The 21,783-nt window shown below is 39.7% G+C and overlaps 1 protein-coding gene across 3 annotated transcripts in view; it reads right to left on the bottom strand.

Moving 5' to 3' along the window:
- Positions 1–21,783, bottom strand: part of ADAMTSL1 (ADAMTS like 1) — a 1,187,598-nt gene that overhangs the window by 91,863 nt on the left and 1,073,952 nt on the right. For all 3 annotated transcript variants that reach the window (XM_073665475.1, XM_073665465.1, XM_073665483.1), the window contains 5 exons: positions 14,299–14,509; positions 7,253–7,432; positions 5,536–5,689; positions 2,901–4,032; positions 1,815–1,942 (listed from right to left, as the gene is read on the bottom strand). In XM_073665475.1, coding sequence (XP_073521576.1) covers positions 1,815–1,942; positions 2,901–4,032; positions 5,536–5,689; positions 7,253–7,432; positions 14,299–14,509 — 1,805 coding nt within the window. The remainder of the gene's footprint in view (positions 1–1,814; positions 1,943–2,900; positions 4,033–5,535; positions 5,690–7,252; positions 7,433–14,298; positions 14,510–21,783) is intronic.

Below are 21,783 nucleotides of genomic sequence, written 5' to 3'. Positions count from 1 at the left end.
GCCCGCTTCCACCACTCTGAAGCTTGTTAGATGGCTGGATCCGACCATTCTCAGTCCTCCAAATCTTCTCCCATGCTGCAGTGGCAAAGCTTCCTGTTCTAGTAGCATGGGAGAACAGTCAGTTTGGACCAAAGTCACAACTATGCTATTGGTCTGAACTCTCAATCTGTCAATCTTCAGAAGCGCACAGACTCCAGCAAGTAGGAACTCCGGAGACAGCGGAGCACTGCGCTCCTGAAAAAACAAGAAAAACCCTTTCAAACCCTTTAAAGGGAACCTGTCACGTCATTTCAAGCATCTAAACTGCCCCCATTGCGCTGTTAGTGATGCAATGTGCATCACTAACACGTTATTTTCATTACAAACGGAGCTGTAATGATGTATAAAAAGCACTTTATATACTTATATAGTACCTGCTCGTTTGGTATAGGGGTGTCATTCATTTTCTGTTCAGTCATGGGCATCGCCACCCACTCAATTTGATGGACTTCCCTGGTTGCGCTGACGTCACTAGAATCCCACAGTTGCGCAGTGTGGTGCTTGGAGCTGCGTTTGCGCAGTGTGGTGCTTGGAGCTGCGTTTGCGCAGTGTGGTGCTTGGAGCTGCGTTTGCGCAGTGTGGCGCTTGGAGCTGCACTTGCACAGTGTCATGCGGGGAGTCGCGCAAGCGCAGCCGGCACCACGCTACGCACTAGAGCTGCGCAAATGTAGCTCCAATGACATGACAGGTTCCCTTTAAGCCCCTTATGAGACAACGGCTCTATACCTCTTTGGCTCTGAACATTAATTTCTCTTACTGGAAACAGGACACAATCCTATACACCGTGCGATTAACTGGAATAGAGTCTTGATTATGAAGTTGAGTTAGATTTGCAGTAACACAAATTTCTATGCTAAGCAAAAGAGGTATAAGTTCTACAGAGCAACTTAAAAGGGACGTACTACGAAAAGTCACATAGCAAAAAAGGCGTCAATTTGCAGTTACTGATAAATCCTTACTGCCATTATTCTCATTCCTATGGGTGGAAGGATGCCACATTCAACCCTTACAGTCCTCTCCCTAGGCCTAGGTAGAAGGTTAAGTTACGAGCTTCTTGGCTTCTTGGTTTAAGGCAGAATAGAAAATTGACCAATTAGCTTCTTTTTTTTCTTTTTTCTTATTTTATAGCGCACCGATGTCATCAATGTGATTTTTTACATGGACTTTACTTATGACCTACTTGAAGACTATTCTAGATGGATGTTCCCTTAAATTGCATAGACTTGTATTAGCAAAGACATGTAAAGTGTCTCTCAGTAGATATGGTTTTATAAGACTTTCTCCTGTGTCAGAAAGAATGAGTATTAATGGAACAATTCTAAGTTACTGGTGAGAGCCAGAAGCAGGTCACTGCACTATTTCTTAAAAGATTCCTCTGTATTTCTCTTATAATAACATATGTGCCTCCCACTGATGTCAAACGGTCATTCTTTTACTAGACTATAATAATGCTATTAATAATATTTTCTTCTCTTTATTTGAACTGATCATCTGGTTCATATTATTCTTTCTCTACACTCTATTTGGTTAGGTTGATTGAATTATGTACATATGATAAATGTCCTTTCCGATATTTTATCAGTTGCTTGTATCTAATGAGAATGTCTTTTCAAGTTAATCAGTCCAAAAGCTTTCCTTTCCCTTCAGTATGGCACAGAACCTAACCAAGTGCAGAAAAAAAGGCATATATCACAACCAAATTAACCTACTTCTGCATGGGTCAGTGGAAAGCTATTTCTAAGTCTTTAGGAAAAGCACATGCATTAATCACCTACCTGCAAGAGTAATGGCAATTGACACTGATGCAGAGCCGAGAGAGTTGGTGGCATTGCAGGTGTAGAAGCCAACATCAGCTTCAACTGGTTCTAATATCTCCAGGGAATCATCCGACTTCAGAAGGATCCTGTGATAAGAGATGAAAATCATGTTTAATAAAGCAAAATGTGAGGATTTCTAGAGTTCTTGTTAAATGAAACACATTCTCTGAATCTGTGATATGACGCATTTTGCCTTACCGTTTAACATTGCATGACATCGGTGATTGACAACAAATGAAACACTACATTGGTCTAATATTTTTTACATTTTGCTAATTTTGCACTGTTTGATAATGTTATCGGTATATATTTCTATAAAATATATTTCAAATGTATTTTGAATATTTTCAAATAGTTTGGCTTTTTTTTTGTACTAAGAAAAATCCAACAAATAATTACTTTATCAAGCAGAAAAAGGTTGTTTGTGAAACCCTGTGGATCCCCCAATGTTAGGCTCTTCACCTTGTTAAGTCGTGTACGGGACACAACTCGTAGATAAGCGTGAAAGCTAGGGGTGGACATATCATTGGTGCCCATTTTAACCTCCAATGCAGGGGAATTGTGCATTATGATGAGCCCTATATTGTTGTTGCACAGGGGCCCTTTTCTGTCTGTGTCCGCCAGTGGTGAAAGTAACAGCTTAGAGCTGTTGCTGGCGCTCCTCGTGTCAGAACCTTGTTTCGTTCATATATCCTGTGAAGGATGTATAGATAAAAATAGAGATTCCCATGCCACAATTTATGAAATCAGAATTGGTAATAATTAGTCGACGCATCCCAGGGTCCTGACGAAGGGGTCAGTGTGACCCTAAAAAGCAATTACTAATCACCAATAAATCTTCTATGTTCATCTATACATCCAAGAATTTTACGAGCCATGAGCAGTGTAGTACAGGAATCCCAATTTTTATCTATACATCCTTTAAAAAGCATAAATTAGTGTTAGGTGCACGGGAACATCCTTACGTTGAAGAACTATACTGTAAAACACGGTAAGGGCAGGAGTCACATTCTAAGCAATTTACCTTATCTACAGGTTTCTTACCTGTTACTATATTTTACTTCTTCTCCATTCTTAGCCCAGCTAATAACTGGTGTGGGGTTTCCACCGGCTTCACAATGCAAAAGCACGCTGAGTGTTCCACTAGCCAATGCCACTGTCTGTCCAATATGGGTTACAACTTCCGAGGCGGAAAAATGCTGAGCGGCCGATATTTTTCTACGAATTACTGGTTTCCTTAAAGAATGATCTGGAATTATTTCATGTGGTTCAAATACTTCTGACTCTACTGATGATGATCTCCAAGAACTAGAGAAACCAGAAACAGGTTTGTAAAATGAATGTTCCGATCTTCCGGGGCTAAGCTGTTTATGCTCTGCTTTGAAAACAGGTGCTTCATGGTTTTCTACATAGCTCCTTGCTAACTCATGGGCTAATTGGGATAACAGGTATTTGCTGTTGTTGTCATGGAGTTCGACAGGTTGTTGAGACAAAGAGCGAATAATATCATCTACGCGCTTAATGTCAATGACCACAGTGTTTGGTAAAGACTGCTCCGCAAGATGGTCCTCCTCTGAGGAGAAGTTCCTTTCAAATGACTCTTGAGGATCAGAGGGATCAACATAATATTCTGACCAAGGTTTTAAGGCCAGTAGCCTTGAGATTATATTATCATAATGATTACTTGCATCCGAGACTTGAATTTGTTTTTCAGTCTTGCTTCTGTTAAATAGATTTGCAGTTTGATGTTTTTCTGGACGATTATAGGCCTCGTTCTTTTTGATTTTCTTAATATTTTCATCATCTCTTATTCTAGAAGCCTGAGAAATAATTTTATTGTTCTCTCCAACGAGCTTGATGACAAAATGTTCTTGGCTTGGCCCAGCCATACATGTGTACACTCCTGTGTCTGAAGACCGGAGGTGATGAATTTTGATATATCCATGTGGTGCAACAGTAATGTGCTCTGAACTTATCAAGTGTTTGCCATCCTTCTCCCATATGATCTGGTGTTTACGGAATCGACGCACGGGGCATTTAAGCACTAGAGAGGTCTTTGGAAGGAGGTACGCATATCCACCAACAACAAACTGTAACTTCTTCTGCTTTCTTGTTTGGATATATATTTTTCTCAGACCTGTAATTTGGGGGTTTGTTTTCTGACCAAGCCTTAGCCCTTAAAAACAAAACAGAGTAATATTTAGAGCACGAAAACTGAATAGAAAGTTAACAAAACAATAAAATATAATAATTATCAATTGTAAAACTTAGCGTAATTATTAAAAACTGCATGCACTCAAACTAATCCTCACATTATTTACATTTCTTCCTTCAATTACTATTCCCACTTTCCTCCCACCCTATAATTCAAAATCTCATCGTTTGTGCATCCTGCAGATAATGCCAATGCTAAAATGTAAAATATACAAAAATAAAAACAAACATAATACTAATTCATAAAGGTGGACAATCTAAAGGGTTATTACCATTTTATAAAGTGATTGCATTGACCTTTGAGACCCCTTTAATCCTGGGAATAAATGGTCCAATGGATTTATTGCTAAAGCCTTTTCACGGTTTTTCTATACATAGTAGAACCCTGGCCAGTCTCTGTGCTGGGAACTGCAACAGGCCCCATTTATTTGAGGTGTGCTGCGCAGGGATCACTTAGAAAAGGATGCAGCAGTAAATCATAGTTTAAGCCATTTCATGATTAGGATTGGTGGGAGGTCGCAGATGTTACACCCTCACTGATCATAAACTGATGACTTATCCAGCACTTTAAAAGATGGATTTATCTCTCTATCTATCTATCTACATGATCTATCTAGCGATCTCTCTTTTATATACATTTAATACAGAATTCTGAGACTTAAAGGGATTTATCTACTGTATTTTTCTATCATCTATCTACTTATCTATCTATCATCTATCTACAATATCTATCTATCTAGCGATCTCTCTTTTATATACATTTAATGCGGTATTCTGAGACTTAAAGGGAATCTGTGACCAGGTTTCTTCAACCTCACCTGAGAGCAGCATGGTGTAGGGGTAGAGATCCCGATTCCAGCAATGTATCACTTACTTTACTATGTGCTGCAGTTTTAATTAAAAAAACTATTTTTATTTGCTACAGATCTACCAGTTGTCTGAATGCTGAGCTCTGTATAACCCTGCCCACACCACCGATTGGCAGCTTTATGTACACCATGTCCATATGAAGAAAGCTGCCAATCAGTGATGGGGGTGGGGTTAGACTACCTAGCAGCAGGTTTACTAGTCCTCTAATGATAATCTCCTGCTGACAAAACAGTGATTTTACAAAAACGACACCAAACAGCCCAGTAAGTGACACATTGCTGGAATCGGGGACTCTTTTCCTACATTCTGCTGTTCTCAGATTAGGTAGCAAAAAAAATAGCTGATAGATTCCCTTAGAGTGAATCTTAGAAAACCTCTATGCACTGTGCTGGAAATAGGGTAAGCAAATTGCATCCCCACCACAGCTCAAAGCTTTATTGCTTCATTGCCAGCATAGTACAGGGGTTTCCTTGGAATCCCTTTTTAAGTAAAAAACAGAAAACTTGCATAATTATAATGTTAAGAAATATTGTAATAAACATAATGTGATACAAAATATCTTGGTAAATGGTAATTCTGAAACTATAGATATTACTAGTGCATGGTGCAAGTATGCAAGGGCGGGTCATCTGATGAAGGACGGATCCAGCACATATAGAGGAGTTCACCACAAGATATTCTCCAGTCTTCACTTTCTTCCTACAAGCTGCGCCTTGGATCTGTGATCCGTCTCCACAAGACACTGAGCACTAGAAAGGAACAAGTGATTCCAGATTATCACCGTTTCAAGTTATCACCTTGTGATTTTGGAGGCGTTTCCAATTTTTTTCCCCTAAAATCACAGCAAAACAATCCAACACAGGTGCAAGGTGTGAACGCAGCCTTTGATGATTTAGTTACTTTTAGATTTTAAATCCCTATATTGAAATAAATACATTAAAGCTAATAAATATCCTCAAATACAGTTTGAACTTGTTTTGTAATCACAATAAGGGCTTGTTCACATGAAGCATTTTTGATCTGTTTTTTTCTGCCCGTTTTTTTTGGGAGGAAAAAAAGCAGAAAGCAGAAAAATCAATGCGATAACTGAAATATCAATGAGATTTCTAAAATCTCATTCACATGATGTGTTTTTTTTTCCTTGAAATTTTTGGCATGTGGTGTAATTTTTTTTCTTTTAGCATTTTTACTGTACATTTTCTCTATTTAGATCAAAAAGGCTTTTCAGCACAAAAAATGCACCAAAAATACATAAAAAAGAATTTTCGCTGCTTTTTTTTTAGTAAAAAAAGCATTAAAACTATTACGTGTTCACATGCCCTATGAATAACAAAATGAATGGATCACCAATGAATCAATTTACCAATTCAGCCAAAAAATCTTTTTAGACTGTAACTATACAAGTTTTTTAATTAGCAAAGCTAAACTCAAGCTGTGATCCAAAATATTATATTTGAGCCATTATCCATATTTTTTTCTTAGTGGTGACTTTATATGCACAAGCTTACCAGGATGCCAGTACATACTGAGATGGTTACCATTACAGCAAAGGCAATAAAGCAACAGTGAGGGAAAGGAAGAGGAGCCTCATCCGTAAGAGTACTCACTTTAACTCATTCACTTTTTATTGGACTAACGGATATAGTAGAGCACTATTTCCATCAGTCCCATAACCAGTGAATAGTAGAGTGGGCTTCATAACCCCTATTCTTGTGACCGATGAAGGTGGCAGCAGTATGACACTCAGCAACTAGGACCTATTCTGTGCATAGGTGATATATGTATTAAGTGAGAACATCCCTTTAATTCACTCAATATAAGCTTTACCGACAACCCTCTTACATTTTATTTAATTTACAAATAGTAAAATGGGTGGAGCTGGGACCAGGATGATGGCGTGACACCATCGCTCATCTACTTCTTGATGAGCTGGTGGCATACTTTACTCCAGAAATCTTACTCCAGTTCCTGATTGGAGTAAGCATTGTGGCGAGGCGCACAGAGGCACACACAGCTCATTTAATTAATGATAAGCTACAAAATCTTACCGAAGTGAGATTTGTGGCAAGGCGCACACCACATTTCACCTGATTCATTGAGATTCATTAATGAATCAGGCACCTCTGACTCCAGCACGCCTCCTCATCAAGACCGGCATTGTTTATTGTTTACGCCGGTCTTGATGAATGGGGGCCTATTTGTCGTAAACTCATTCTACTCAATTTTAGACATGCACATGCATATTTGTTAATAATGTACTAAAAATTCATTATTATGAAAGTATAGTTTGGAAAGAAAAGGTTACAATATACCTGAGACCAATCTGTTAAAAACCACTCTGGTGGGCAATCTTCATTCTCACACATTTCTTCAGATGTTGGCTTTGTAGCTGAACAAAACGTTTCTGGCAGCTCTAGGATGCTACCATCAGAAAGTCTTTGCTTGCAGAGGACATCACGAGTATGTACACCGCCCCCACAAGACTGGGAGCACTGCAAATTAGTGGATAATCAGTTAGAGCTGCATATTATAACGGTTCATACAGATTTCACCCTATGATCAAGGTTGATTCAGAATATATTATTTCCCTTTACATACAGTAAGTTTGAACTTGCAGGTTTAGCTTTATTTTGTGTAGCTCAAATTCCATCTTGCGAACAGTCACAATTTTGTCTGGACAATCCTGTTAACCAGACCACAAAAGGGTCTGCTTATGGAAATATTACCCAAAGGAGGCATTTTGGTGGATGCCTGTGCATTTTAGGGTGTTCTGCATTTCTTGAAGTGATTTTAGCCATTTAAATGTTAGTAACACCAACCAATCATTAAACCCATTGCTTTAAAGTAAAAATGTGTGATTTCTATAATACACGTATACTGGAACATGGAGACTAAGCTAGTGGCTTCCCTTCTACATTTTTCCCAAGCAAAAAAAGCTCCAAATATCCATTGTATCCAAATAGAAACTGAGATTTGCATTTGCTGCTCACACCTGATCTTCTAGGCCCAAACATTGCTAATGACCAAACACGTCAGATTCTTATCAAAAGTTGATTAATGACTTGGTTAGTGATCTGTTGTTCCAGCCTCTAACCAGTATGTAAGTACAAGGGATGTTCTGGTTTCTTACAATTACCAAAAGTTTGATCTGTGTAAAAATGACAAAATCATCATTTCTTTCACTCCTCTTCTCCAGTACTGCCTTTCCGCTGCTTCCTGTCAGTCTTTCTTGACATGGCTGCTGTCACAGTTTCATAACTGACTGTGGCCGAGGGACGCTGTTAGTGACAGCTCAGCCACTCTATGGAATCTGGAGTGTGCTGGACTGTTGGTTTTGTGAGTGACAGTACACTAATCCAATCTGATCCTGGGGCGTGCAGGGCTGTCAGCATTTTGATTGCTGCTCAATCTGGTCTGGTCTGCAGGCATTTCCCCAGGTGCCTTCCATCCTCAGATGATTTGCTAGGTATTTAGCTGGCTTGATGTGAGCAGATTGTCAGTTGTAGCTTTGCTTTAACTAGGTGTGTGTGCTTAGCCCTGTGTGTGACTTCTGATCTTGTTTATGACCTTGGATCTGTTGTGACAATTCTGATGGATTATCCCTTTTGCTTTTGATGCTCTCTGACTTCAGGTGTCTGACCCTGGACTTGGCCTTTGACTATCAGTTTGTCACTCCCTGGTTTTGACGTACGCTTGTGGCATTTTTCCCGGGACTGTTTCCTGAGCACGCCTTCAACTTAACCCTCGTACTATGAGCCCTTCTGGTACCTGACCTTGGACCTACTGACTACCCTCTGGGCTTGCCCGTGAGTAGCGACTCAGTGACACTGCTGAACTGTTCACAGCACAATGAGAACACATGACCACTGCAGCCACTCACTGGGCTTAGTGGTTATGCAGAGATAGTCACCTTGAAAAGTCTGAGCTCAGTGATTGACTGCAATGGTTATTTGCTGATGTGATGTCACCACTGCAGCCTTGTCAACAAAAACTGTTGGGAAGGAAATACTGGAGTGGGTAAGTAGTGATGATTTTGTGATTTTTCATATAGATCAAACATTTTAAGTTTGAAACTGGTACACCTATAAATGTAAGAAAGACAACACAAGATTTTCATAAAATTAGTTGTTTCCATTGTAGTTTGCAAGCTGCTTATGGTTGTGTTGTTATGTACTTGTTTCAGGTGAGCAGGGCTCTGCCCCACAGCCTATGGCCGCTGCTCTCTGCTGTGCTTCATGTCGTTTATTATAAGTGGCCCATGACATCATCTTCCTTGGCCTTTTAAGGTCCACAGGCATTGACATAGCAGGCTGTCAGGCAGAAGATACAATTAGGACTTGGATAGCTGGCTATGTGGGACAGCAGACAAACTGGTAATACAGTACAAGACCTAAAAGGCCTAGGAAGATGATGTCATGGAGGCATGCTGGACCATTTGTCAAACCAGACGTGGAGCACAGCAGAGTGCAGAAGCCAGAGGGGAAGGGGCAGAGCCCTGCCCAGCCGAGACAAATGCATAACGTGTAAAGTGTAGATTAAGCTTTTCCATAATAGTGACGCGCCCCCAGGCTGTGGGGTACTCGGCAGCCGGGTCTATGGATGCTGGTGGGGAATATCACGGTGGCTGGGGATTGTAACCTGGCTAGGAAAAATAAAAATAAAGTAAATAGTTTGTGACGCCACCTGTGGTACCTAGTAAGGTTTACCAGAGCTGCTGCAGACCTCCGGGGGGTGATGGGATGGCAGCTGAGGTGTTTCTGCTCCCCACAGGTGGAGCGGGCCCACGGGGCAGTAGGGAGTTTGATGGTGGGTGGTGATGCTGGGACTTGTAGTGCAGGCGGAGTGATGGTGCAGCTGAAATAATGGACGGAGGCAGTGCGGTGCAGTCATTCGAGTCTTTACTCACAGTTCTCATGTACGTTCCACTGATACACTGCGCGAGTGCCAGCCTCCCACGTCGCGCTGCGTTCACCAGACCGGGGGTTCAGCTCTTCCTCAGTTAGGTTAGGAGCACCTGACGGAACCCCGCTTTCTTATGTTCCTCTCTAGACCGACTTCACGCTGGGTCTTCTCCCTCCTGCCCTGCGCTTCCCCATTCACAGTCCCGCTCGGGTGATCTGAAGTCCCTCTGGGCAACTTGGAGTTCCCGGACCTGCTTGACCCTCACGGTGACTAGGATGAGGCTTTGGCAACTGCACTATAAAAGCCATAAGCCTCCTGTTTTTCCAGCCGAGACCTGGAGTAACACGGCTGGTCCAGGGGCCGGTCCCTTTCTTGCGGCCTGATCCCTCTGTCTTCTGACAGATTCGGGGCGTACGGGTGCCGTCCTGCACTCACCATACCCCCTGGGATCCCTTCAATAGAATGGAGCCTTCCTCCTCTGCTCCCCTCCTGGGCCTCTAGCACTAGGCCCCACTTGTGGGGCAGAGCTTCTAAAGAGACTGTGCTCCCTGACTGACTGTCCTCACTCACTCCTCTGACTGACCTGCCACCCTAAGATGGCTTCCCTTTAAATACCTCCTTCTATGGTGCTCCCCTGCTCTGCTTCCTCCACCCACACCCACTACTGGTTCCCCCTACCTTTGGGTTCCCCCCACTCCAGCCAGGGACAGGGCTCAGCAGGAAACACATTGCATCTTGCCCTTCCAGCCGGCCTGGAGCAGTGTAGTGTTGAATGCGGGTGTTGGGGTTCCGGGCAGCACTCCCTCCTTACCGGAGAGAAGGAGACACCACACCTCTGGGTGAGATGCAGTACCTCTGTGGCGACTGAACCCTAAGGGGCGCCACAATAGCACAGCAAGTAACAATTTGTAGTCTGTTGCTTAGAGCAACAAAGATAATTTTAAACGGCGTGTGACATCTTCATATTACCTCCAAAGTTACTAAAGCCAATAAATATATAGAATATATGAATATCCAAAGTAGCAGCAGCAGTGTATGAGATGAGAGCATAACCACTTGAGTCCACAAGCAGGGAAACTCCAGGCTATAAAACATACAAGTGAGCTAACCAAAGCGGTCAATTATCAGTTACGTCCATTGAGCATATTGTAAGAGAGTGAGTAAAATATCTAAAAGCATACCGTGATATTGTGCAAATCATGCTGCATCCCACAATTAGAAGGTTTCTTATGACTATTTTATGGTATTCAGACAACAAATGAGACGTAGAAGTGAGGTCAATATTCCATTAAATTAGGTTTTAACATTTCTTTTTCTCGTAAGAATGGCTTGGCAAAGAATGGACATTTAAAAAAAATAACTCTAGATGCTGCAAGTATACAGTGGTCTCACTATAGATGGAAAAATCCCATCATTACATATATTACTATTTTTTGTTGGGATGACTCAAGTCGTTTTCCATGCCTAAGGGTTAAGGCTATACCGTATTAGTTTTTGAATGATTCAGCATCCATGTTAGTTTAAGCTAAACTATATGTGAGTTAGTCATACCTTCTGCTTATTAAAGGGAATCTTTCAGCTTGGTTTTACTGCTATCTGAGGGCAGCAAAAATTAGTGACAGCTGCACTGATATCAGTGACTTGTCGCCTATGTGATAATGTTCAAAAATGTTTGAAAAATTAGATTTTAATCTTAATATTTTGGGGGCCAAATAGCAGTCCGGCGTAAGGGAGAAAATTGATGAGGAATCCCCTGCCCTCTTGCTGATAAATGACAGCTGTCAGTCACTCTTCGCAGTAGTAGAGTCAAAGCTGTCAATCAATGACTGTAGGGCAGAATTAGTTTCATATCATGAATACGTGGGACTCCTCACTGTCTCAGAGCGGCAAAAAATTAGATGTAGGTTCTCAAAAACTGCTGAACATTAACACAAGTGACAGGTCGCTAAAATCAGCGTGCATTTCACTACGTTATGCTGCATAACTAAACTGATAGATACCCTATAATTTCAGACAAAATTATTTCTTAAAATATTTTTTGGACTTGGTATAATCTAAAACAATAACAGTAACGTCTGAAAGACTTCCTATCCACTCATTCCTGCAATACGTTAACAGTTTGCACTGACAAAAGTTAACTTAGTCATTTTTTCTGTTTTGTGTCATTTTTGGCAGAGTGGTTTCCCCTATAAAAAGCTGCTGAAAACAAGATAAGCTTTTTTTCTGGCATGACCCCAGAAACTAGCCATCTTTAAATAAATAGAGCTTTAAATTTATACTGTTTCTTCTTTATCATCTTGAAGGATATAAGCTTTGATTATAATAAACTCATCTGCCAAAAAATAGAAAGCTTTTAAACTCATCCAGGCTTTTTTTTTTCTTTCTCCTAGTTATTCACTTCTTTAATTAGAGTTTCAGAATTTCATTTAGAATTATTTGTAGTAAGCTTTTGCATTGATGGCCTATCCTTAGGAGTGGTCATCAATATCTCATTGGTGGGGGTGCGAAGGGCAATCCCCCACTGGTTAGCTGTTCCTAGTGCTGTTTTGAATAAGGGGCACATGTGCAGTACCCAGCCACGACCACTATACAGTTGATGGAGATGTGCTGTGCATAACTGAGCTCTTTTGGCTGCTGCCACCACCAGGAACAGCTGATTGGTGGGGCGGGGGTGTCATATCACCACCGATCAGATATTGGTGACCTATCCTAAGTAAAACCACTTTAATCATTTCAGGAGCCCAATTAAAATAAAAACAATCTCTACTCACCTCCTGTGGTAGGGCCATTCCAGCAATGTCAGCACCACTGTTTATGAAGAAGTGACGTGACTTTTTGCAGGCTGAAATTATTAAGCTGGGGTTGTCCAGAAGTGAACAACCCTTTTAATGAATTGTAAAACCTGCAATTTCAATTCTGGTAGCTAACAGAGAAAAGGATTTCTAAGCCTTAATTACCAAAAAATATCTTCAACTAGTTAAAAAAATAGGCTACTGAATAGTTCAAACATTTGTTTCCCTGGCTTATCAAATTATTCGTTCAGTAAGAATTTTCTCAAAAGTAAGTTTGTGAATAAATTAAAAGTCGTCTGTCGGCCAGAACCTACGTTATAAACTAAGAACAAAGTCTTGTAGGGTAGAGGGTCGCTATAAAAATGGCACCTTTAGTGTTATAATTGGTGCCTCCATTCTGCAGAAATCAAAGTTTATTTAAGTATACTAATCAGGTACTCAGTGCACCCTTGGTGTGGCCGAATGTCTCAGTGCACCAATCTACCCACTGGTATGGCATGTTCCATCTCCTCACTGGTGATTAATAGCTCTGGCTTGTTTGAGCTTCCTCTGCATGCTGTGCTTTCTCCAGGCAAACCAGCGCTGTCAATCACCAGTGAGGGAGGAAGGTACATACAAAACTAGTGGGTGGATCAATGCGCTGAGCATCTTGCCCACCCCATGGATTCACGAAGCACCTTAATTAGCATGCTCTATTAAACTACAGTTTTTGCAGAACAATGTCAGCGATTGGAACATAAAAGGCCTTTATAGTGGTAACGTCCCCTACAAGGCTATGCTTTTAGTTTATACGGTCGGTTCAGGCTGAAAACTCCCTTAAAAGCTAGTAAAAAATATTTTTAGATGTTTAAAAATGGACTACATATAACTTACACTTTCTGTCATCAACAAATGTCCACAAATGTCCTGATATCAGCGCCAATGACAGCTCTACTTCTGGCATTGGTATGAAGCAGCAGCGATCTGTCGGCATGTGAGGTTTGTTAGCTGGCTCATTTCAATAGGTAAGTCAGCCCCTTCTCCCTTCTTATACCTTGATTAGAGGAGACTGACTAAGCTATTGAAATTAAAGGGGCATTTCTATCTTGTACATTTATGGCATATCTGGTGAATATGGCATAAATGTTTAGTAGATGTGGGTCCAACCACATCTGTAGCTATCTTATGAACAGGAACTCATCATGCACTGCTTTCAGTGGAGAGGTGGTTAGAATTCCTATGCAAATGAATGGGAATTCCAAGCCACCTCTACACTGACACCAGCACACATCAGGGGCCCATTCTTGAGATACATGCAGGTCCCAATGGTAGGATCCACATCTAGAATAACTTTACGCCACATCTTGTGGATATGCAATAAACTCATGAGATGGCAATATCCCTTTAATCAGTCAGCCAACCACCTTCACACATAGCACTGGTCATGTGCCAACAAAGGAAACTCTTTTTTGTGTCGCACCAAAGCTAGAGGAGGATCTACAGGGCTGGAGAAGACAGAAGACAGAGAGACATTGGCTGACATTTGTTGAGGACAGTATACATAAATATCATTTTTAAACACATTTTAGCTTGACAAGTTCCCAACTGGTCATATTTGCAGACAATGATAAGTATACTTTCCCATTAGATATTTTAGATTAGACTATTAAGCCTTTTAGCCTTACCGGTTTCCATTCTGCAGGGTACCATGCTGGCGGACAGTCAAAGCGATTACAGGCCTGCACCAAAGTTGGTTTAGGTTGTTTGCAGGAGTCATCGCCTAAGACCACAGTTTCATTTGTCTCTCGTGATAGGAGATGCGAGCAAAATACATCTCTGGTTTGTAATCCCACTCCACAAGTTAAACTGCATGAGCTCCAATTTCCAATTTCCCACCTGGTTAAGAGAAAAAAATGTATTACAATCAAATATTTACTTTTTCTTATGATTAGAAGTTCAATTGAAACGACACGCCAAAGACAAGTCCAGAAGCCATAATCATCTTGTAGCTTAGTCAAGGAGGTACTAGTGTAAATCTGTTGTATATTGCAATTAAAATAATATTCTCAGCTTATAGCCGGGTACAAATGGACATATTTCTCGGTTGGTATTTGGACGGAATGGCTGCAGGTCTCAAGACCAAACTTATGGCCTCATATGTGTCTATGAGGCTGTAAGGTCGGGACAGAAGATCTGCGATCAGTGGAGGCATTGCAATCCATATGCGGATTGTGAAATGCGCCAGTCTGATCCTGGCCTATCTCTTTATCCATGGAAAATCACAGAGAGGAGATTTCTCCATCAACATAGATTCTTTGCTGTAAGAGCAGGGAGATCATGAAACTCTCTGCCGATGACTTTAAAGAGGGTAAATCCCTTTCTGAAATAATAGAATTTTACAATCATGTGTATTGGATTGCTTACATGGTTTACTGACCCTGGTATTTATTATTATTTCTATAGTATGTCGTTTTTCCCATAAAATGTATCAATTGTAACACTAGGTTTGTTTTGCCTTGCTCTGGATCTACATTAACAATAGATTGAACTTGAGGGACGTTTGTCTTTTTTAACCCTACTACGATTATTTACACCTTGGTCAAATGAGGACATTTTACCATATCTCTAAGCTCCTGAAACAAAAACATTCAGACATTTGTCTGTACATGTTTATACACACCTTAAAGGAGTTGTCCAATCTATGTCTATGGTGGGCATGTGACCGCAAGTATGTGATTTGCATACATGAGGTCACATGCCAAGTAGCTGTGTGCGGGCTTACTTAATGCTAGTGTATTGAGTGAAGTCGGACACAATCTAGTCGGAATGTGGCAGGAAATATGCAAATTGCATACTTACAGTCATATGACCGCTCGCTCCCAGCGAATTCTCATAGCGCGCAGAGCGCGTGATGTGAGGATTCACAAGTCTGCAGTCACATAGAGTGACTGCAGACTTGTAGCTTAAGATCAGACAACCCCTATAATCTAATAATTTATCCTATAAGGTCTCACAAGCATTTACAAAACTGGCAAATTTGATCTTTCTTCTGCTACCTCGAAATACCACAACCTGCTTTAAAACAGCAGAAGTAGATATTTATAGGCTAAACAAAGAAGAAGCGAAATGCGCATCGAGGTGCTTGTGCGGTTGGCCCAACTCCTGTCCCACTATGTCCATAGGTAATAATTAGGATAGTGTTACATGTGAAGCTTTTTAAGATTGCTTGCATCTAAGGAGTTACCTGTGCATCCCATTAGGGTGTATATATTATGCATGATTATAACTAGGCTTGGGATTTCCTACAATGTTTTTAGGTGATTTTTTAGGGGTTTCTCTCCAGTATTATCCTTTTGTTTACCGTAATTTAATCTTTAATTAAGATTTTGAATTAAATTGATTTCTTCCACAGTGTTCTTGGAAAAAAAACATCTGACCTAGCTTTGCAAAGGCGATAGTTGCTAGAAACTGATCTGGCTTCATCATAAAACTTGTATTAATGACATGTACACGTCTATTTACTTACGTAATCTAATTTAAAAACGGAAAGAGAGAATGGAAAAGCTAATAGAAAAACCTATCGGTCAATGCTGAAGGCTCTAATAAAGAAAACTTTACATCACAATGAAAATACTGAGTTTAATGCCACTCCAGATTAATCTAAACAGAAAATGTTACACCACATATATCAGAGTCATTCTAAAGTATACCCAATTATAAAACAATTTGTTGATCTGACTCCCATGAAATAGCTGAAAGATTAGGCAAGGAAACAGATAGTTGATGTCTTTTACAAACCGGTGGTCATGAGTTTCATGACAGCTCCAATTTTTATCACTGCCAGATAGAAATTCCAAATCAATGAGAAATTTTCAGTAGAATAATCATAGCCAGCCTTATCACCCAGAGTAAGTGTCATATTTGGGGGGTCCGCAAAGGAGAGAATATCCTAAAAATGAGCAGCATTCATGCCTATTAATCTCTCACATATGTGAGCACTAGTGAACTTAGCACCACTTTCTTGACACTGTTCATTTAGGTGACTAGGAACATGTGCAAAGAATAAGCAAACATCAGGACTAAAGTGGAGGAAATTGCAACCAATTGTACAAATGGATTACAGAAATTTCACAATATAATGGTGAAGACTTGACAGTGCGCCCTGAAATGTATAATGAAATAAAGATAACGCCAGTAAAAAAGCAAAGCTGTGATCTCATGGCTGAAAGTAGAAAAGGTAATGGTACTGTGATGGGTTAGTGCATTGTAAAAGGAGATAATTCCAGATAAAGAGCACCACTTATATATCCAGTTCCAATCCCGAGAGGCTATTTACAATTCATTGTGGCCAAGGAAATTCTTCATCAGAATCACACTGAAAGGAGATCCATGACTTGTGGGCAACTTTATCAATGTATCTATCCAAAACTTCACAAATTGTAAAAGCTAAAGAAAATCATGTACAGCACAAATCACACAGTCTACACCATGAACATCATGCAATACAGCAATTCTCGTATTGTAGTTCTTCCAAAAACTCACTTATAAGTGCTGTTGTTGTAGACATGCCAAGATCTGATACCTAAAGACTTTGTCCCATTGTCATACTAGTATTTTGGCACAGGGGGGGACATTGACAGTGAAGGGCCCTGCACTCCCCACTACACCAAGCCCCATCTGCGTACACACAAGCACATTTATATGCACATTCACATTAGGCACAGATATGTACACACAGACACACATGAAAACAAGCATAGATAAAATAAAGGCATACACATAACACACAACATTATTATTATGCACTTTTCCAAACAATCAAAAGAATCACATTTATAATTTTAATATCCATAACTTTTTTTCGTAAGATTCATTATGTGAAGTCTTGTTTCATTGTGAGATGAGAGGTAGGTCTTAACCCCTTCACCACTGAGCCATTTTCCATTTTATTTTTTTCCTCGCTTTCTTCCAAAAGCCATAACTTTTTTATATTTCTATCAATATAGCAGCATGAGTGATTGTTTTTTGTGGGACGAGTTGTACTCTTGAATGACACAATTGATTTTACCATACAGTGTACTGGAAAACGGGAAAAGTGCGGTGAAACTGTAACAAAAAATTGAAATTCCACAATTGTTTTTTTTTTTTTACCATGTTCACAATACGGTAAAATTGACCTGGCGATATAATTCTCTAGGTCAGTATGAGTTTGCAGATACTAAACATGTATAGTTTTTTATGGAGGAAAAAAAATCTGAAATTTGAAAGAAATGTTGGGGTAGATATGATGGTTTGATCGCCTGTCATTGCAATGTTGCACTGGCCAAAAAAAAGTAATTCTTGATTTTAAATTTTTCCGCATTATGCTGTTTAATGATCATATTAATTTATTTATTTTATATTTTGATGAATCAGACATTTCTGAAAGCAGAGATGCCAAAGATGTGTATTTTTTTTAATTGTTTTACTTTTAATGGGGTATGATGATTTGATTTAATGATTTGAACATTTGTGTTTTTTTAAATCATTTTTATATTTTTAAAAACATTTAACTTTATTCAATATTCCCTTTAGGAGACTTGAAGCTGCGATAGTCCGAACGCCTCGGCTATGCATAGCAGGGCTTCAGCACTGCTATGTATAGCAGAAATAACAATCTCCTTTGAACACCGGCGTTCATAGGAGTATCATAATGACAGGTACAGGGGTCTTCAGCAGACCTCCAGTTGTGACAACCCATTGACGCCCCATGATCACATGACAGGGGCACTGATGGGTGGGATGAGTGACGCGTTTCCAGCTGGCGCTCTTTAAATCCCTGGGTAACAGCCGCAGGTGGAGCACCACCCTTGGCTCTTAAAGTCACATGACGACTGATTAAATCAGTCATCATGTAAGGGGAAAGATGCATCAAAGGCAGGGACACGACATGTGACGTAGATATACGTTATATGTCATGAAGGGATTAAAGATCTAAGCATGTATAAAAGCATTACAGCACATATTTAACATATAATCACGGCAGCCAAAATCGTTGGGTGCGTTTTGGCTGCCTGAAATTATGTTAAAATGCAAAAATCTGAATAAAAAGCAATAAAGAAATGTTATGTACCCCAAAATGATACCAATAAAAACTTCAACTCATTTCAAAACAAAACAAGCCCTCACACAGCTCTGTCGGCAGATGAATATGGCTTTCAAAATATGGCAATGCAAAAATATTGTTTTTAGCAATAAAAGAGTTTTTAGTGTGTAAATATTGCAAAACATAAAAAAATATACAGTGGCTTTATTCATACCCGATGATCTTTTCCACATTTTTTCATGTTACACTCACAAACTTGACTTTATTTTATTGGGATTTTATGTGATATACCAACACAAAGTTGGTTTTCTAAATATTTTAAAAATAAAATTGTGACATGCATTTGTAAATCTGGACCTGAAGAATATATTCATTTTATCATGTTTACCACACAGTGAAAAAAAAGTACCTATACTGCTGTTGATTTGTTCATTCTGTCTCCCAAAAATCACAATAAGGCTTGTTTCACAATTACCTGTGCGTTATGCAAAGCACTTACATCAGGGTTTCTGTCAAAATCTTTGAAAAGCGTGGTTCAGACAAAATCCCTGATGGGATTATTACAAGGCCGGAGTTACTTTAGACTCTATCAGCCTCTTTCTCAGTAGTGTCTCATGGTTTTAGGTTTGGACAAAAATGCAGTGTACCCTGCTTCAGTGTACCTTTAAAAAGATAGACACCACTATTACAGAGGCCATTCGGAGTCCAAAATTAGTCCATCTGCTTCTTTATAGTGAATAGTGAATGGTGAATGGTTTTGTCGGTGGGGTACCACTGAATCACATAAAGCTGTAGCCAAGTTTAACGTGACAAATAACGCATTTTGATAACTTGTCACAGAAGCTTATCTCACTTAATTAAAGGGAAGCGGTTATCAGTTTTTGAATCTCTGAACAAATGCCACCACCTGTATCTGCGTCCACAAAGTGTCTATCATCTCCTGACTCCCACTTCATGCCCCCAAAACCATTTTAATTGCTCCCATGCTGTAATTAAATCTGGATGGTCCAGTCCGATGGGTGTCCTCTTTGCCCAGTTATGTATTATGCCCTGCCTGCAGTAGGGTAGAGCAAAGTGCAGGATTAATGTGGACCTAGCTTTAAAAGTGATCCATATGATATGTAACCCAAAATAGTTCCAATAAAAGCTTCATTTCAATCCACAAAAAATAACCCACTCAAGTCCACCACCTGTTAATGGAAAAATAGTGGGTTCCCATGTTACTGGTAGCTCCCTGGCTCTAGAAAAGTTCTCCCAAAATCCAGTGAACTCTGCACTCACAAATCCAAATACCCCCATATCTCATCTAAGTTCCACAGTGCTCCTAAACTACAACTAGCATCCAGATGTTTAGCGTTACTATAGCGGGGAGGGCCCACTTAATTTACAGAGTTCATATCTCCAGAAGCACAAGCTCTTTATTAGGCTCTAAACTGGCAAATTTTCAAATTCCACTCAGCATCACCAACTGCTTCTTTCTGGAAAACATCTATATGGTCAAAATTGCCAATAAACTCATAGATGAGTTCACAATGAAATGTAGGGTTTCTGCTGTTCTGGCACTTTAGGGGCTCTACAAAAGGCACCTGCAAACTATTTCAAGAACAAAGCTCCTTCTTTATGAACCCTGCTGTGTGCCTGAACAGGGGTTTATTACTACATATGGGGTATTGGCACAATGAGGAGAATTTGCATTACAAATATTGTGGAGGAAAAAACATAATTTTTCGGTTTTACATCTGAATGTTATACAATTTTGTAACCATTTGGTTAAAACTGGTCACTCAACCTCAACATTAATTTCACAAGGGCTGTAGTGTCTCAAATGAGATTACTTGTGGAGTGTTTAGGCTGTTTGGGCACCTTAGGGGCTCTGAAAATATGACATATTTGAGACATTCAAAAAGTCCAATAGTGCTCCCTTCTCTGCTGAACTCTGCTCTGCCCAATTTTTAATCTCTGACCATGTATAGGGATTTGGCAAACTCAGGAGAAATTACACAACAAATTGTGGCATCAAATATCTCTTGTAACCCTTGTGAAAATGAAAAATATGGGGCTAAACCTACATTTTAGTAACATGAAATTATTTTTTTCATTATTTCCTTCTACTTCACATTAATTCCTGTGAAGCACCTGAAGGGTTAACAAACTTCCTGAATACTTTGCAGTTTTTGAAATAGGGTCTCCTTTGTGGGTTTTCTGACAGCCCGCTCAAAGTCACTTAAAATGTAGAGCGGGCCCTAAAAATTAGGTTTTGTAAATCTAATTGAAAAATTGCTGCTAAACATTTCCAACATCTTCACCAAAAGGAACTTTCAAGTTTGCTGACATAAAATAGAAATGTGACAGGCGTTATTTTTTATGACTTTGTGATAAATGAATGTCTGATTTAAGAGCACAAGGTTTGAAGACTGCAATTTTTTCTCAATTTTCAACAAATTTCAGAAATAAATACAAATCATTTTGACCTAAATTTAACACTAATGTAAAGAACAATGTGTCACGAAAAAATAATCACAGAATCACTGGGATATATGGTAGCATTGTAGAGTTATTACCACATAAAGTGATAAGGGTCAGATTTGAAAAATTTGGCCTGGTCAGGAAGGTGACATCTGACTTTGAGAGGAAGAGGTTAAAAGCTACCAACTACTAAGGACTGTCTATTTTTATCTTGACAAATATTCTTTGACGTCTTTCATTTTATATGAGCGTATGCAGATTGTAGTTTTACTCTTACTGTTTCTAATGATGAAAACAGGAACAACTAAGAACCAAAGAAATGTGGAGAAAGTTAAACACATGTAATAAAATAGGGGTGCACATCCTTTATCTGGATCACACATTTGATGGATACTGTTCCAGGCAGTTGATACTAGGAGACATACATGAGTGTTTTAGGTTCTGTGCTGCAGCTGTGTGTTCTGCACAATGTTCCAGCCTATTATGAACTCACCTATCCATTTTAAGGCTTACCAACTAATTTGTAACATGTTGCTCTTTAATGGTTTAACAAAAGTGAAGCAAGACTCCAATCTGCTTCAGAAAGGGAATCACAACTTGGACATGTCTACTGACTGTA

This window comes from Phyllobates terribilis, unplaced genomic scaffold (genome assembly GCF_046119375.1).
Source record: "Phyllobates terribilis strain yellow unplaced genomic scaffold, ASM4611937v1 Scaffold_1__5_contigs__length_1240528914, whole genome shotgun sequence".
Lineage (NCBI taxonomy): Eukaryota > Metazoa > Chordata > Amphibia > Anura > Dendrobatidae > Phyllobates > Phyllobates terribilis.
The sequence above is the reverse complement of the archived record's forward strand: the minus strand, read 5'-3'. Positions and strand labels throughout refer to the sequence as shown.